Source organism: Cervus canadensis, chromosome 4 (assembly GCF_019320065.1).
Source record: "Cervus canadensis isolate Bull #8, Minnesota chromosome 4, ASM1932006v1, whole genome shotgun sequence".
Taxonomy (NCBI): domain Eukaryota; kingdom Metazoa; phylum Chordata; class Mammalia; order Artiodactyla; family Cervidae; genus Cervus; species Cervus canadensis.
The window spans coordinates 89711043-89725985 of NC_057389.1; the positions used below are offsets into that span (position 1 = coordinate 89711043).

The 14943-nt window shown below is 43.2% G+C and overlaps 1 protein-coding gene and 1 pseudogene across 1 annotated transcript in view; one reads left to right on the forward strand and one right to left on the reverse strand.

Annotated features, from left to right (window-relative positions):
* The window catches only part of LOC122440317 (adhesion G protein-coupled receptor E3-like), a 38492-nt gene that overhangs the window by 22557 nt on the left and 992 nt on the right, over nucleotides 1-14943 (forward strand). The window contains exons 10-15 of the mRNA XM_043466399.1: nucleotides 1169-1363; nucleotides 4418-4653; nucleotides 6360-6426; nucleotides 10425-10516; nucleotides 11782-11962; nucleotides 13742-13837. Of these exons, the coding sequence (XP_043322334.1) occupies nucleotides 1169-1363; nucleotides 4418-4653; nucleotides 6360-6426; nucleotides 10425-10516; nucleotides 11782-11962; nucleotides 13742-13837 (867 nt within the window). The remainder of the gene's footprint in view (nucleotides 1-1168; nucleotides 1364-4417; nucleotides 4654-6359; nucleotides 6427-10424; nucleotides 10517-11781; nucleotides 11963-13741; nucleotides 13838-14943) is intronic.
* LOC122439390 lies at nucleotides 1457-2006 on the reverse strand (annotated as a pseudogene).

Genomic DNA, 14943 nt, shown 5'->3' on the forward strand with positions numbered 1-14943 from the left:
CATCCCTCTGGGTCTTCCCAGTGCACCAGCCCTGAGCACTTGTCTCATGTACCCAACCTGGGCTGGTGATCTGTTTCACCCTTGATAGTATACTTGTTTCAATGCTGTTCTCTCTGAACATCCCACCCTCGCCTTCTCCCATAGAGTCCCAAAATCTGTTCTGTACATCTGTGTCTCTTTTTCTGTTTTGCATATAGGGTTATCGTTACCATCTTTTAAAATTCCATATATATGCATCAGTATACTGTATTGGTCTTTATCTTTCTGGCTTACTTCACTCTGTATAATGGGCTCCAGTTTCATCTCATTGTGGTTTTAATTTATATGACCCTGATGACTAATGGCGTGGAGCCTCTTTTCATATGTTCTCATGGGATAGAACTTGTGAGTGAAACATCCCTTCTATCTGGGAAACCTAGTCGTCCAAAACCACTGCATTCAGCCTTCAGGAATTTGGTGAACTTCTGGTGGATTTCTTCACACCCACTCCTGTAACAACTACCTGTTCCTTCTGTGCTGTGTTACAATTGATTTAGTTCCCATGTCTCATCTCTCTTGGGAAGAATTTGAGTTAATATCTCCTTTATGCTGTGCAAACTCATCTCTCCATTGAGACAGAGAAAAGTGACGATTTTGTTGACTATCATTTTTTTATTGTTTGGATGAGAGTCATGTTTCATTTCAATATTCTACATCTTTTTAAAAAATTATTTATTTTTGGCTGCCTGGATCTTCATTGCTGCACATGTGCTCTCTCTAGTTGCGGAGCCCAGGCTGCTCATTGTGATGGTTTCTCTTGTTGCAGAGGAGCCCAACTGTGGGTTCTAGGGCAAATGGGCTTCACTAGTTGCAGCACACAGGCTCAGTAATTGCAGCAGGTGGGCTCAGGAGTTGCAGCACACGGGCTTAGCTGCCCCCTCAGCATGTGGAATCTTCCCACACCGGGGATGGAACCCGTGTCCCCTGCAATGACAGGTCGATTCTTCACCAGTGGACTACGAGGGAAGTCCAGTCTGGCCACCATTGATCTGCTCAGTTTCTCATGAGGAAATTAACACCATCCATTGAGAGTTCTTATTGGGAACCACAATTGGCTTATTGGCCTGTTGGGAACCACAGCATCCAAAACAAAAACGAGCTGGAGTCTCTTTTCTCCTGCCGCATCTAGGAGGACCCGGTGCTGACCATGATCACCCACGTGGGGCTGAGCCTGTCTCTGCTCTGCCTCCTCCTGGCGGCCCTCACCTTCCTCCTGTGTCGACCCATCCAGAACACCAGCACCTCCCTCCACCTGCAGCTCTGCATCTGCCTCTTCCTGGCCCACCTCCTCTTCCTCACAGGCATCACACGGACAGAGCCCAAGGTAGGAGAATTAGCCAAAACCCTTTCTTACTTATTTTTTATTTTGGCCATGCTACATGACTTGGAGGATGTTAGCTCCCCCACAAAAGATTGAACCTAAGCCCACAACAGTGAAAGTGCCAATTCCTAAACTGGACTGCCAGGGAATTCCCTTCTTCTTTTTTATATTTTTTTTTTAATTTTTTTTTTTCATTTTTATTTTTTGGACACCCAAATCTTCTATTGAGGGGGGACAGTTGGGGGAGGCCTCTCACTGCGCAGCCTGTTCATTGGCGCTGCTTCCCGAGTCCTGCGGCTTCCTCACGTCCAGCAGCTCAGGCGGGCTGGAGAAGGGCTCGATGCGCATGGCCTCGCATGCCTCATCTGCCCTGAAGGCCAGCCCCACAGTGGCTGGGCTGAGGCCGTGCTGTCTGGCTGGTGAAGCCACACTCGCCCAACGTCTTGCCGTCGTCCAGAAGCCGGTCGTCTTTGTACAGCCGCTGCTCATCCGGCGACCGCCTGAGGATACCTTCGACGATGCGCTTCAGCTCGAACATGCCCGACTCCTTGGCGTCCGTGAAGACGGTGGTCTTGTGGCGCCGGATCATGAAGAACACGTCCTGGGGGCGGTGGGTCGGCGTGAGCGCGGAGCCCCCGCCGCCCCCAGCCCCAGCCCCGGCCCCGGCCTGGCTCCCCTCCCCCGGCGCGCCTCTTCTCTTTTTTTAAACAGCTTTTTCTTTAATTTTTATTGGACTATTTTATACATAGTGTCAACAGTATAATTCATACATCTGTAATTTGCCCTTTTTAAATGTACACCTCAGTGGCTTCCAGTATATTTATGGAACTGTGTATTCATTCCCATGGGTTACTTACTACTCCTTACATGTTCATACCCTCAAATTACATCAATCTCATCCTCCCAACCTCTGTCTCCTGACAATAAGGTTTTTACTCATTTTTTCTTTCAACAAATCTGAGATTTTTAGATTCCATTTTTCTTTTTAGATAAGAGATTATACAGTATTTGTCTTTGACAATCTCCTGAGCATAAAGCGCTCAAGGTTCATCTGCGTTGTTGCAGAAGGCAGGAATCCTCCTTTCTCGTGGCTAAATTGTATGTTAGATATGTTGCTGGAAAATTCCATAGACAGAGGAACTTGGCATTATCTATGTCTGTAGGCATAGATATGTTGTTGTTTAGTCGCTAAGTTGTGTCTGACTCTTTTGCAACCCCATGGATCACAGTCTGCCAGGCTCCTCTCTCCTTGGGATATCCCAGGCAAGAATACTGAAATGGGTTGCTATTTCCTGCTCCAGGGGATCTTCCTGACCCAGGGATCAAACCCACATCTCCTGCACTGGCTGGCAGTCGGGTTATTTACCCACCTGAGCCACCAGGGAAGCCCAGATATAGAAATAGAGATATAAAACTGTCACCCTGATCAAGATATAGAACATGCCCAGAACTCACAGAGTTTTCTTCATGTCCTTTCACCAGTTAATTGTCAATTTAAAAACTTGTACAGACTGAATGAACAATGCACAGTGGAGATGGGTCCTGAGAGTCACTGACTTATGACTCCAAGCTAGAAGGTTTGATATCAAGCATTGTTTCATGCAACAACATCTTCAAGGAGTGAGGGGGAGAAACCAGAAAGTGAGTGGAGTTTTACAAGGAATGAGAGGTTGCTGGAAAGACTCAGGACATGATTCCAAAGAGAGGAGGGTTTTATTCATCGTGAAAAGAGAGTCAATGGTCCAGAAGAGAGCATGAGAGGTGTAGAAGAAACCCATTTCCCTCTAACAATGGAGAGTGGCCACCGTTCTCTTGAAATGTGTGGAAAGCAGTGTCCTCAAACAAAAGTCAGGTTATACTTTTATCAAAGACATGGAGGTGGGGGGGGAACATCATTTTCCTGGTGGTCCAGTGGTTAAACTCTACAATTCCAGTGCAGGGAGCATGGGTTCAATCCCTGGTCAAGTAACTAAGATTCCACATGCCACACTGTGCAACCTAAAGAGAGGGGGAAATTGACTTTTTCAAGTACCAGTGGTCCTAAAGACGTGGAGGGAACATTCAGTGAACCTGAAGAAAGATGGGGGAGGGCTTGCTTACTACAGAAAATGTCATTCAGAGCAGATGCTTTCATAGTGGAGGAAACCATGAGCTGTTGGCTCAAAAGAGAAAACTATGGGGCTTTAAGGGGATAAGAATATTGGAGGTGTCACTCATTCATTAATTCATGTACCCAAAATATATGTCACACAGACCAGAGTGACTTCAGTTCTGGGCAGTGACCAAGATGGAAGAGACGGTGATCACGGCAGGACAAGCAGGCCATAAGCTTTCTACGAGGATTAATCTCATCCTCAGAAGGGGAAAGGGGGCAAGGAGGTGGTTAAGGGTTCTTGGGATGGAGACAGCCCTGGCCAGCACCAGCTTCATCTGACTCAGAGAAGTCTAGCATCCATTAGCCAACAGGCAAAGGGCTATCTGATTTCTGCAGTCTTTAACACATTTTGAATAATATCTTCTTCCATTTTAAGATGGACAAAGATCTCTTTGAACTTTAGTTAGCTATTTTTGGCTGCGCTGAGTCTTCATTGCTGCGAGCTTTCTCTAGTTGCAGCAAGTAGGGGCTACTCCTCCTTGCAGTACATGGACTTCTCACTGCAATGGCTTCTCTTGTTTCAGAGCATGGGCTTTAGGGCTCAGTCTTCAGTAGTTGTGGTGTTTGGGCTTAGTTGTCCCACGGCCTGTGGAATCTTGCCAGACAAGAAGTCAAACCCATGTCCTCTGCATTGGCAGATGGATTTTAAGCCCTGGACCACCAGGGAAGTCCCACATTCAGCTTTAAACATGATACATTTTCAGTTTTTCTTGGGTGGCCCAAGTGACATCTGGCCAAGGCATGGGAATAAACAAGGGGGACCATCCATCCATTTAGAGACATGACTCTAAAGAGAAGAAGGACATGTGAAGAAGGCTAAGGAGCATCTCTCACCAAAGTCACCCAGAGACAACCCTGGTGAAGAGCAGATGGTGAGGTCATGGCCCCCCTCTCCCCTCCAGGTGCTATGCAAGGTCATCGCAGGTGTACTGCACTACCTCTACCTGGCCGCCTTCACCTGGATGTTCCTCGAAGGGCTGCACCTCTTCCTCACTGTCAGGAACCTCAAGGTGGCCAACTACACCAGCGCGGGCAGATTCAAGAAGAGGTTCATGTACCCTGTAGGCTACGGGGTCCCGGCGGTGATTGTGGCTGTGTCTGCCGCGATCAACCCCCAAGGATACGGCACCGCTAAGCAGTGAGTACGGGGCTGAGAATGTGCTGTCGGGGACGTGGGCACACAGCTGTCTCCATGGGAAACTGAGGGAGGAAGGGAGGGTTGAGTAGATCATGACTCAGGTTGAGAATAAAGATGCTGAACATTTATTTCTCCATGCCCTGGGGCGAAGTGTTTCACATATACCATTTCTCAACTCTATCAAAACATCCCTAGAAGAAAGTGCTCCAATTGTTCCCATTTTGTATACTAAGCAAACAGGTTTAGAGAAAAAAGATGAACGACTAGTGTAAAGTAACACAGACAGTAAACTGGAAGGAGCATGAATTTTTATTGTTTATATAAATGTCTATATTTATAAATGTCACATGTTTATAGATCTTTGCTACTTCTATTACTGAAAGTAATAACTGGTTTTATAAAAAATAATATTCTAATAAAGAACCTCTGTAATACCACTAAGCCCAGTATGTGTTAGTCACTCAGTCATATCCGACTCTGCAACCCATGGACTCACTAGGCTCCTCTGTCCATGGAATTTTCCAGGCAAGAATACTGGAGTGGATTGCCATTTGCTACTCCAGGGTGTCTTCCTGACCTAGAGTTTGAACCCATGTCTCCAGTGTCTCCTGCTTTGGCAGGTGGCTTCTTTACCAACTGCACCACTTGAGAAGCTCCTTAAATATATATAAATATACATATAAATATATAAAAATGGGGTCATGATAAAGATACTGCGTGTAATTTGTTTATTCAGAATACTGGAGTGGGTAGCCTTTCCCTTCTCCAGGGCATCTTCCCAGCCCAGGGATCAAACCCAGGCCTCCCACATTGCAGGCAGATTCTTTACCAGCTGAACCACAAGGGAAGCCCAAGAACACTTGAGTGGGCTGCCTATCCCTTCTCCAGGGGATCTTCCTGACTCAGGAATTGAGCCAGGGTCTCCTGCATTGCAGGCAGATTCTTTACCACTTGAGCTATCAGGGAAGCCCAATATATATAATATACATGTAAATATATATTTTTATAAAAATGGGATCATGATAAAGGTATTGCATGTAGTTTGTTTATTCCCTTAGTAATATGTAGTGGACTTTTTCTACATTAATAATACAGATACACATCATCATTTAATATGTTACATTGTGTATTCTTACAAGCTTTTTAAAATTAACCTCCAAGTGATAGACATTTGAAATTCTTTACAAATATTTTCTGTCATAACCAAATGCTTCCATAAACTCGAAGGAGCATGAATTCTAGACTTGATTACCTGGTTCCAAATTCAAGGCTCCTCACTTACTAGCCTGGTGATTCTGGGGACAGTTAAATTCTTTCCCAGGTTTTCTCACTTGTAAAATAAGGACAGTAATACTATCTACTTCCAAGTATTAGAATGGTACCTGACACATGTAAATGCTATATGCATGCTCAGTCGCTTCAGGTGTATCCAACTCTTTGTGACCCTGTGGACTGTAGCCCACCAGGCTCCTCTGTCCATGGGTTTCTCTAGAATACTGGGGTGGGTTGCCATACCCTTTTCCAGAGGCTCTTCCCCACGCAGGGATTGGACCCACGTCTCCTGCATCTCCTGCATTGGACGGATTCTTTACCAGTGAGCCACTGGGAATCCCAAAAAATCCTATGTAAATATTATCTATTGCAGGTCATTTATTGTATTCCATGACTTTTTTTAAATGCTGCTACTGTTGCTTTCTGTTTTTCAGTTGCTGGATCAACATAGAGAAAGGATTTATCTTGAGTTTCTTAGGACCCATATCAGCAGTCATCTTGGTAGGTTTGTAGTGTGTGTGTACCTGCCTCAGGTGCCATGTGTATACAGAGTATGTGTGTGTGGTGTGTAGTATTTAACTTAATTTGAAGATCAAAAGAGGTACTACTTTTTATCTTTTATTGCAGTGTAGCTGATTTACAATGTTGTGTTAGTTTCAGCTGTACAGTAAAGAGAATCAGCCATATATATGTATAATGGAAAAGAATCTGGAAAAGTATGTATATATGGATACTTTTATATATATATAAAAGTTTTACATACATACAAAAGTCTTTTATATATATAAAAGAATATTTTTTCAGATTATTTTTCATTATAATTATATCAAAGAATTGAATATAGTTCCCTACGCTGTACAGTAGGTCATTATTGTTTACCTGTTCATATATAGTAATGTGCATATGTTAATTCCAACCTCCTAATTTATCCTTCTCCCCACTTCCCCTTTGGTAACCATAGTTTGCTCTCTGTTTGTCGACCTATTTCTCTTCTGTATTTAAATTCATTCGTATATTGTCTTTAGATTTCACATATAAGCAAGAGCATATGATACTTGTCTTTCTCTGACTTAACTTCACTTAGTAGGATAATCACAAGTTGTAACCATGTTGCTGCAAACGGCATTATTTCATTCTTTTTATGACTGAATGATGTTCCATTGTATATATTACCACATCTTCTTTATCCATTCCTCTGTTGATGAACATTTAGGTTGCTTCCAAGTCTTGGATAGTATAAACAGAGCTGCAGTGAACATTGGGGAACTTGTATCTTTTCAAAGTATGGCTTTCTCTGGATACATGCTCAGGAGTGGGATTGCTGAATTGTATAGTAGTTGTAGTTTTATTTTTTAAAAGAATCTCCACACTGATCTCCGTCCTGGTTTTACCAATTTACATTCCTACCAACAGTGTAGGAGGGCAAAATAGGCACTATTTTAACATTCATTTGTTTCCTTTTAATAGATGTTTGAGCATATGTCTTTATTTAATTTTTTTGAGCATATTTTTGCCATCCAGAAGTCTACAAACAATAAATGCTGGAGAGGGTGTGGAGAAAAGGAAACCGTCTTACATTGTTGGTGGGAATTCAAACTAGTACAGCCACTGTGGAGAACAGTGTGGAGATACCTTAAAAAATTGGAAATAAAGCTGCCATACAACCCAGCAATCCCACTGCTGGGCATACTCACCGAGGAAACCAGAGTCAAAAGAGACACATGTACCCCAATGTTCATTACAGCGCTGTTTGCAATTGCTCGGACATGGAAGCAACCTAGATATCCATTGGCAGACAAATGGATAAGGAAGTTGTGGTAGATATACACAATGGAATATTATTCAGCTATAAAAAAGAATGCATTTGAGTCAGTTCTAACAAGTGGATGAAACTGGAGCCTATTGTACAGAATGAAGTAAGTCAGAAAGAAAAGCACCAATATAGTATATTAACACATATATACGGAATTTAGAAAGACAGTAATGACAAGCCTACAGGCAAGATAACAAAAGAGACACAGGTGTAAAGAACAGACGTTTGGACTATGTGGGAGAAGGCACGGGTGGGATCATTTGAGAGAATAGCATTGAAACATGTATATTACCAAATGTAAAACAGATGACCAGTGCAAGTGTGATGCAAGAAGCAGGGCCCTCAAATCCGGTGCCCTGGAACAACTCAGAGGGATGGTGTGGGGAGGGAGCTGGGAGGGGGCTTCAGGATGGGGGGACACATGCATGTGCACCCATGGCTAATTCATGTCAATGTATGGCAAAAACCACCACAATATTGTAAAGTAATTAGCCTCCAATTAAAATAAATAAATTTTTTAATTATAAAAATAAAAATCTAAAAAATGGAAATTAAATTTTTTGAGCATATTTAAATGCTGAGGAACAGAGAAGAAATCATCCTTGTATCTCTAATATCTAGCATACCATACATACTTAATATATATTCATTGAATAAACAAATGAGTGGATGTATAAAAATGTAATTGTCAATATGATAAAATTATGTGATTTGAAAGTTATTTCACCAAGTGTTCTTAAATCTTCTTCAGTTTGTTCAACTCTTAGGATATAGTCTGATGATTAGTCAGTTTAGGCTAAAGTATGCTACAGTGACAAAGAAGTCCCAACATCCCAAAGGCTTGACAGAGCAAATACGTTTTTGTGTGCTGTTTTTGCAAAGCCCAGAGTGGATCAAGAGGCTCCTCCCCATGTGGGATTCAGCCTTACATTCTTTATGACTGTGCTGGCTCTTCGTTGCTTTGTGCAGGCTCTCTCTAGTTGGGTGAGCGGGGGCTCCTCTTGATTGGGTGCTCAGGTTTCTCACTGAAGTGGCTTCTCTTATTGTGGAGCACAGACTGTAGGCGTGAGGGCTTCAGAAGTCACAGCACGTGGACTCAATAGTTCTGGCACATGAACTTTGTTGCTCCGAGGCATGTGGGATCTTCCCAGACCAGGGATTGAACTCATATCCCCTGCATTGGCAAGCAGATTGTTAGCCCCTGTGGCACCAGGGAAGTCCTCAGCTTTTCTATTATTCTGACACATGACCTCATTGGTTGTTGCTGGAGGGGAAGAGTTGAAGACTGTAGGATTCAGGCATATGTCACTGTGACCAACATCTCATCCACTAGAATTCAGCCACATGCCCCAGACTATCTGAAGTGAGCCTGGAAAATATGTGCCCATGGCCCGTGTGTGCAAGGAAGGGCATTGGTGGAGACATCACACTGCACTGTGTTTGTGCCACCTGACCACCTGTGCACGTTCTTTTGGGAGCTTTCAGGAGCTCCTTCATGGTATTGTACAAGTATCCCCAGTCTGCTCCAAAAGAATTTCAATATATTCTTTTTTTTAACTATTTGGCTGTGCTATGAGGCATGTGGAATCCTAGTTCCTGACCAGGGATGGAACCTGCATCCCCTGCATTGGAAGTATGCAGTCTTAACCACTGGACCACCAGGGAAGTCCCCAAGTTTCAACATATTTTAACCATAAAATCTCATACCTTTTCCCATGATCTTCAGTGCTTTCTATTTTGACTCTCTATGTTGTTTCTTAGGGTATAGTTGCCTTGCAATATTGCACAATAAAGTGCATTAGCTATAGCATGTAGCATGTTAGTCACTCAGTCATGTCCAACTCTTTGTGACTCCATGGACCATAGCCCACTAGGCTCTGATGTCCATGGAATTCTCCAGGCAAGATTACTGGAGTGGGTTGGCATTCCCTTCTCCAAGGGATCTTCCTGACCCAGGGATCGAACCCTGGTTTCCCACATTGCAGGCAGATTCTTTACTATCTGAGCCACCACATATATCCCCTCTCTCATGGGCCTCCTTCCCACCCACCCCCATCTCACCCTCTAGGTCACCATAGAACACCCAGCTAGGCGCCTGCACTCTACGGCAGGTTCCCACTAGTTATCTGCAGCTCTCTACACATGGTGTCTTTACACATGGCGGTATACATATGTCAGAGAAAACCATAAAAAGATGAAACGGCAGCCCTCAGAATGGGAGAAAATAATGGCAAACAAAGCAACCTACGAGGAATGAATCTCCAAAATATACAAACAGCTCATGAAACTCAATATGAGAAGAAACACACCCAGTCAAAATATGGGCAGAAGACCTACATAGACATTTCTCCAAAGAAGACACACAGATGGCCAAGAGACACATGAAAAGATGCTCAACATCATGAGCTATTAGAGAAATGCAGATCAGACTACAGTGAGTAGTTCACCTCACACGGGTCAGAACGGCCATGATAAAAAAAACTGACTCTGAGGGGGGATCGGGATGGGGAATACATGTAAATCCATGGCTGATTCATGTCAATGTATGACAAAAACCACTACAATATTGTAAAGTAATTAGCCTCCAACTAATAAAAATAAATGGAAAAAATACAATAAAAAAATTAAAACAAAAAATTGACTCAGTATGTTGGTCCACAGTTAGTATCTTTTTTTTTTCTTCCAGATAAACTTAATCTTTTACTCGATAACCCTGTGGATTTTGAGAGACCGACTTTCTTCCCTCAATAAAGATGTGTCCAAGATACAAAACACAAGGTAAAATGGGTTTAGACAGTTTAGTGGGCTTAGCATAAGTTGTAGTTCTAAAGGATTGCTTTCTCAAGAATGCATGCATACTCAGTTGCTAAGTGGTGTCCAACTCTTTGCGACCTCATGGACAGTAGCCCACCAGGCTACTCTATCCATGGGATTTCCCAGACAAGAACACTGGAGTGGGTTGCTATTTCCTCCTCCAGGGAATCTCTCTAACACAACAATCAAAACCATGTCACCTGCATTGGCAGCCAAATGTTTACCTACTGATGCACCTGAGAAGCCCCTAAACAGTCATCTGTAGAGAGTTGCCTACCATGTTAGGAGCCACTGTCAAATGAGAATCACCCTTAAAATCATATATATTTGAAACCTTGAAATTAATGAGCAGATTCATAGAACCAGAAAGTAGAATTGATGTTGCCAAGGGGGTGAGGGTAGGAAGGAATAGGTATTTATTGTTTTTTGGATACAGAGTTTCAGTTCTTCAGAGTGAAAAAAAAAAGCTCAGTAGAAAGATAGTGTTGTGCTAGTGGCACAACAATGTGAATGTATTGAATGCCTCTGAACTGTGTGTTCAAATATCGTTGTAGTAAATTTTGTGTTATGTGTTTTTGCCACATTAAAAAAAAATAATAGTAAAATACCTTTCCTTGAGGAGGAAATGGCAACCCACTTCAGTATTCTTGCCTGGGAAATCCCATGGACACAGGAGCCTGGCAGGCTACAGTCCATTGGGTCACAAGAGTTGGACATGACTTAATGACTAACCACCACCACCACAAAATATCATTATAATTATAAATATTCATATTAGAGGAAAACGCCCATGGAATAAACTCATGTTCATCTATTAGAGTTTTTACAATGGAAATGATAGCCATTACTTCCAAATATTGCACTCACCACCACAGTTTCTCCAAGTCCATACTGGCTTGAGAAAAGTTCACAAGAAATTAGTGAGAACGGGCATCCCAGGTGGCTCAGTGGTAAAGAATCTGCCTGCCAATGCAGGAGACATAGGCTTGATCCCTGGGTTGGGAAGATCCCCTGGAGAAGGAAATGGCAACCTACTACAGTATTCTTGCCTGAATAATAACAGAGAAGCCTGGCAGGCTACACTTCATGGCATTGCAAGGAGTCAAACACAACTTAGGGACTAAACTACTACCGTTGGAGAGGAAGGCAGATGGGGTCTGAAGACAGGACAACATACTACTCAAGAGAGAAGTTGGTGAGTTGGTGATTCTCCTTCTTGGTGTTAACAGGATGCTGACGTTTAAAGCCATTGCTCAGCTCTTCCTCTTGGGCTGTTCCTGGTGCCTTGGCTTCTTTCTCGCTGAAGTGATAAAGGAACCTATCAGATCCATCATCACCTATGCTTTCACCATCACCAATGTCCTGCAGGGAGTCTACATCTTCCTGGTCCACTGCCTCCTCAACCAGCAGGTAATAGGACCCATCCTGTCTTCTTCCCAGCTCCCAACTTGGGTCCTCTCATGTCATTTACCTGGCTAGCCCTTCTCTCCCACATGAGTGCCCTCCTGCCTGATGGTGTGTTCCCATTTTCCCCAAGCCTACCATTCTCCACTGAGTCCAGGAGTTCAAGCCCCTGTTTGTAGATGCATTTTTTATGTATTTGTGGGACAAGGGTAAGTTCCATGTCCTACCACTCTGCCATCTTGATTCCCCTTTGGGAGTTCAAGTCTCCGTTTTCCAGTTTCCCAATACATGAATCTGCAATAAGGAGTGGATAGTAACTTCCCCATTCATCTTCTCAGGTCATGAATATGGGGTCTGACACCAACAAAACTAAAGTTTGGGGGACAATGGTTTCCATTTTTTAATATTCAAATTGGATTTTAACGATTATTACATGCCTGGCTTTGGGGGATCCAGGGGCTGCTTTCTGAACAGTGAAGAAATCAGAAATGGGAAACAACATAATTAGACATTGAATAACCAACTGTGATTTGCGCCATGGGGAAAATTGTTAGGGGGATACTAAAGTACCATGTAGGGCTTCCTTAGGCTTGACAGTGAGGGGCTTAAGGTGGGTAGGAGACAACCAGCCAAAGAAAGGAAGTAAGGCTGATGTGGAAACCCTTGCCAGTCCCAGAACCCAAAGACGTGTAGCGAGGACAGTGCTCTGAGTGTAGGAGAGTGCGTGGGTAGTGACAATCCAGGTGCCAGCATTGACTGGACCGTATAAGCTTTTTAAGCAGTCATTTTACATGGCACTCTGACTCAGTAAATAGGCAGATATCTCTGGGTTTCACTCCAGTGGGGTTGTATGGATCTCAGAGAGACATGTTGTCAGGTATGAATGTGAGAGTGGTATCATAAAGAACGCTGACACTGAAGAACTGATGCTTTCAAACTGTGGTGCTGGAGAAGACACTTGAGAGTCCTAAGGACAGCAAGGAGATAAAAACAGTCAATCCTAAAGGAAGTCAGCCCTGAATAGTCATTGGAAGGACTTATGCTGGAGCTGAAGCTCCAATCCTTTGGCCACCTGATGGGATGAGCTGAATCTTTGGAAAAGACCCTGATACTGGGAAAGATTGAGGGAGGGCAGGAGGAGGATGGGGAACAGAGGATGAGATGGTTGGATGGCATCATCAACTCAATGGACACGAGTTTGAGCAAATTCCAGCAGATACTGAAGGACAGGGAAGCCTGGCATGCTGCAGTCCACGGGGTTGCAAAGTGTAGGACAAGACTTAGCAACTGAGCAACAACATTGAGAGAAGGAGGCAATTCTCAGTAGTTACAGAAAACTGCTCATGTTCTTAGGGATGATATAAATGCTGTGTTATCATTAACATGAATATGAACGGGCTGATCCACAAATAATATCTCTGTAATCACTCACAGGGGCCTCTCTGGTGGCTCAGACACTAAAGAATTTGCCTGCAGTGCAGGAGACCTGGGTATGATTTCTGGGCCAGGAATACCCCCTGGAGAAGGGAGTGGCTACCCACTCCACTATTCTTGCCTAAGAATCCCATGGACAAAGGAGCCTGGCAGTCTACAGTCCATGGGGTCTCAAAGAGTTAGACATGACTGAGTCACTAACACACAATCACTCATAGTTCAATCTGTTTGATATAGCCTCTATGAGTTATCTGCAAATATAAATGGAAAAATAAATGCTATTTTGGTAGCATTCGTGCATATATCTGGAATGTATTTAAATGCAAGATTTTCACTTACCATCTGTTTCAGGTGAGAGAGGAGTATGTGAAGTGGCTTAGGAGTATGAGTAAAAAGACAGAGTCTGACAGCTACACCCTTTCCAGCTCTACCACCCAAACCCATGTGGTAAGATGATTTCCTCTTCTAGCCCATGCTGTTTCCTAATTTGAAATACTCTCTTCTGCCGGCAGTTGGGTCTGCCCCTCACCCAGTAGTGTGATGAGACCACACGTTGCCTCTTGGTACAGGAACCTGTTAGCGTCTCTGTCTCAGCTTACTGTGCAGTATCTGACTCTGAGCATCTCTAGGGTAGGATAATAGCATACTTACCACATATGATCTGCACAGTGAATGATTTTCCTTTTCTGGAATTATTGGTTTCTGAGTCCAAGAGCGTCCCCGGTGGCTCAGTGGTAAAGAACCCATCTAACAATGTAGGAGACACGGGTTTGATCCAGGGTCAGGAAGATCCCCTAGAGAAGGAAATGGCAACCCACTCCAGTATTCTTGCCTGGGAAATCCCATGGACAGAGGAACCTGGAAGACTATATAGTCCATGGGGTCGCAAAAGAGTAGGACACAACTTAGCGACTAAACAATAGGAGCAAGCTGAGTCCAAACCTTGGAGTTACAGAAACACAAATGAAACTTTTCCTTAGATACATTATATCATTACTAAGTTATACTAGTTCATGAGTTCCACAAAGTTGCCAAACAGGTGTTTCACTGCTGGTACGCTCTGAGCCTTAACCAGGCCTATGCTTTGTAAACCTTCAAAGAGGCCACAGAACTCGGGACTTGCCAAACATCTTTAGCCAGGATTTTTTTTTTTTCCTGTAGAAAACATCTTTACATTTTGTAGAACACTGGTGTTTAAAAAAAAAATTAAGGACTGTTGGTATATGCAAAATAGTACTTGAAGAAAGTGATAGACATTACAAAACACTTTTCTTCTTTTACTTGATAATGATGAAGGAAAATGAATGAAGGAATAAACAGGATGGATTCAGGTGAGACGTAGAAATATGAGACCTTGGTTTCAGTCCTACTTCTGAAATTAATTTGGGTGTGATATTGACATCATTCTCCTCGTGGCTGAGATAAGTAGGCCAGACTTCATCATCTTACTTTCATGATTACTTTCATATCATCATGATTACTTTCATACCTTCAACTTTCTGAGATGCAAAAAACAAAGTTAAATACATTAAGCCTGGAAGAAAAACACTCAG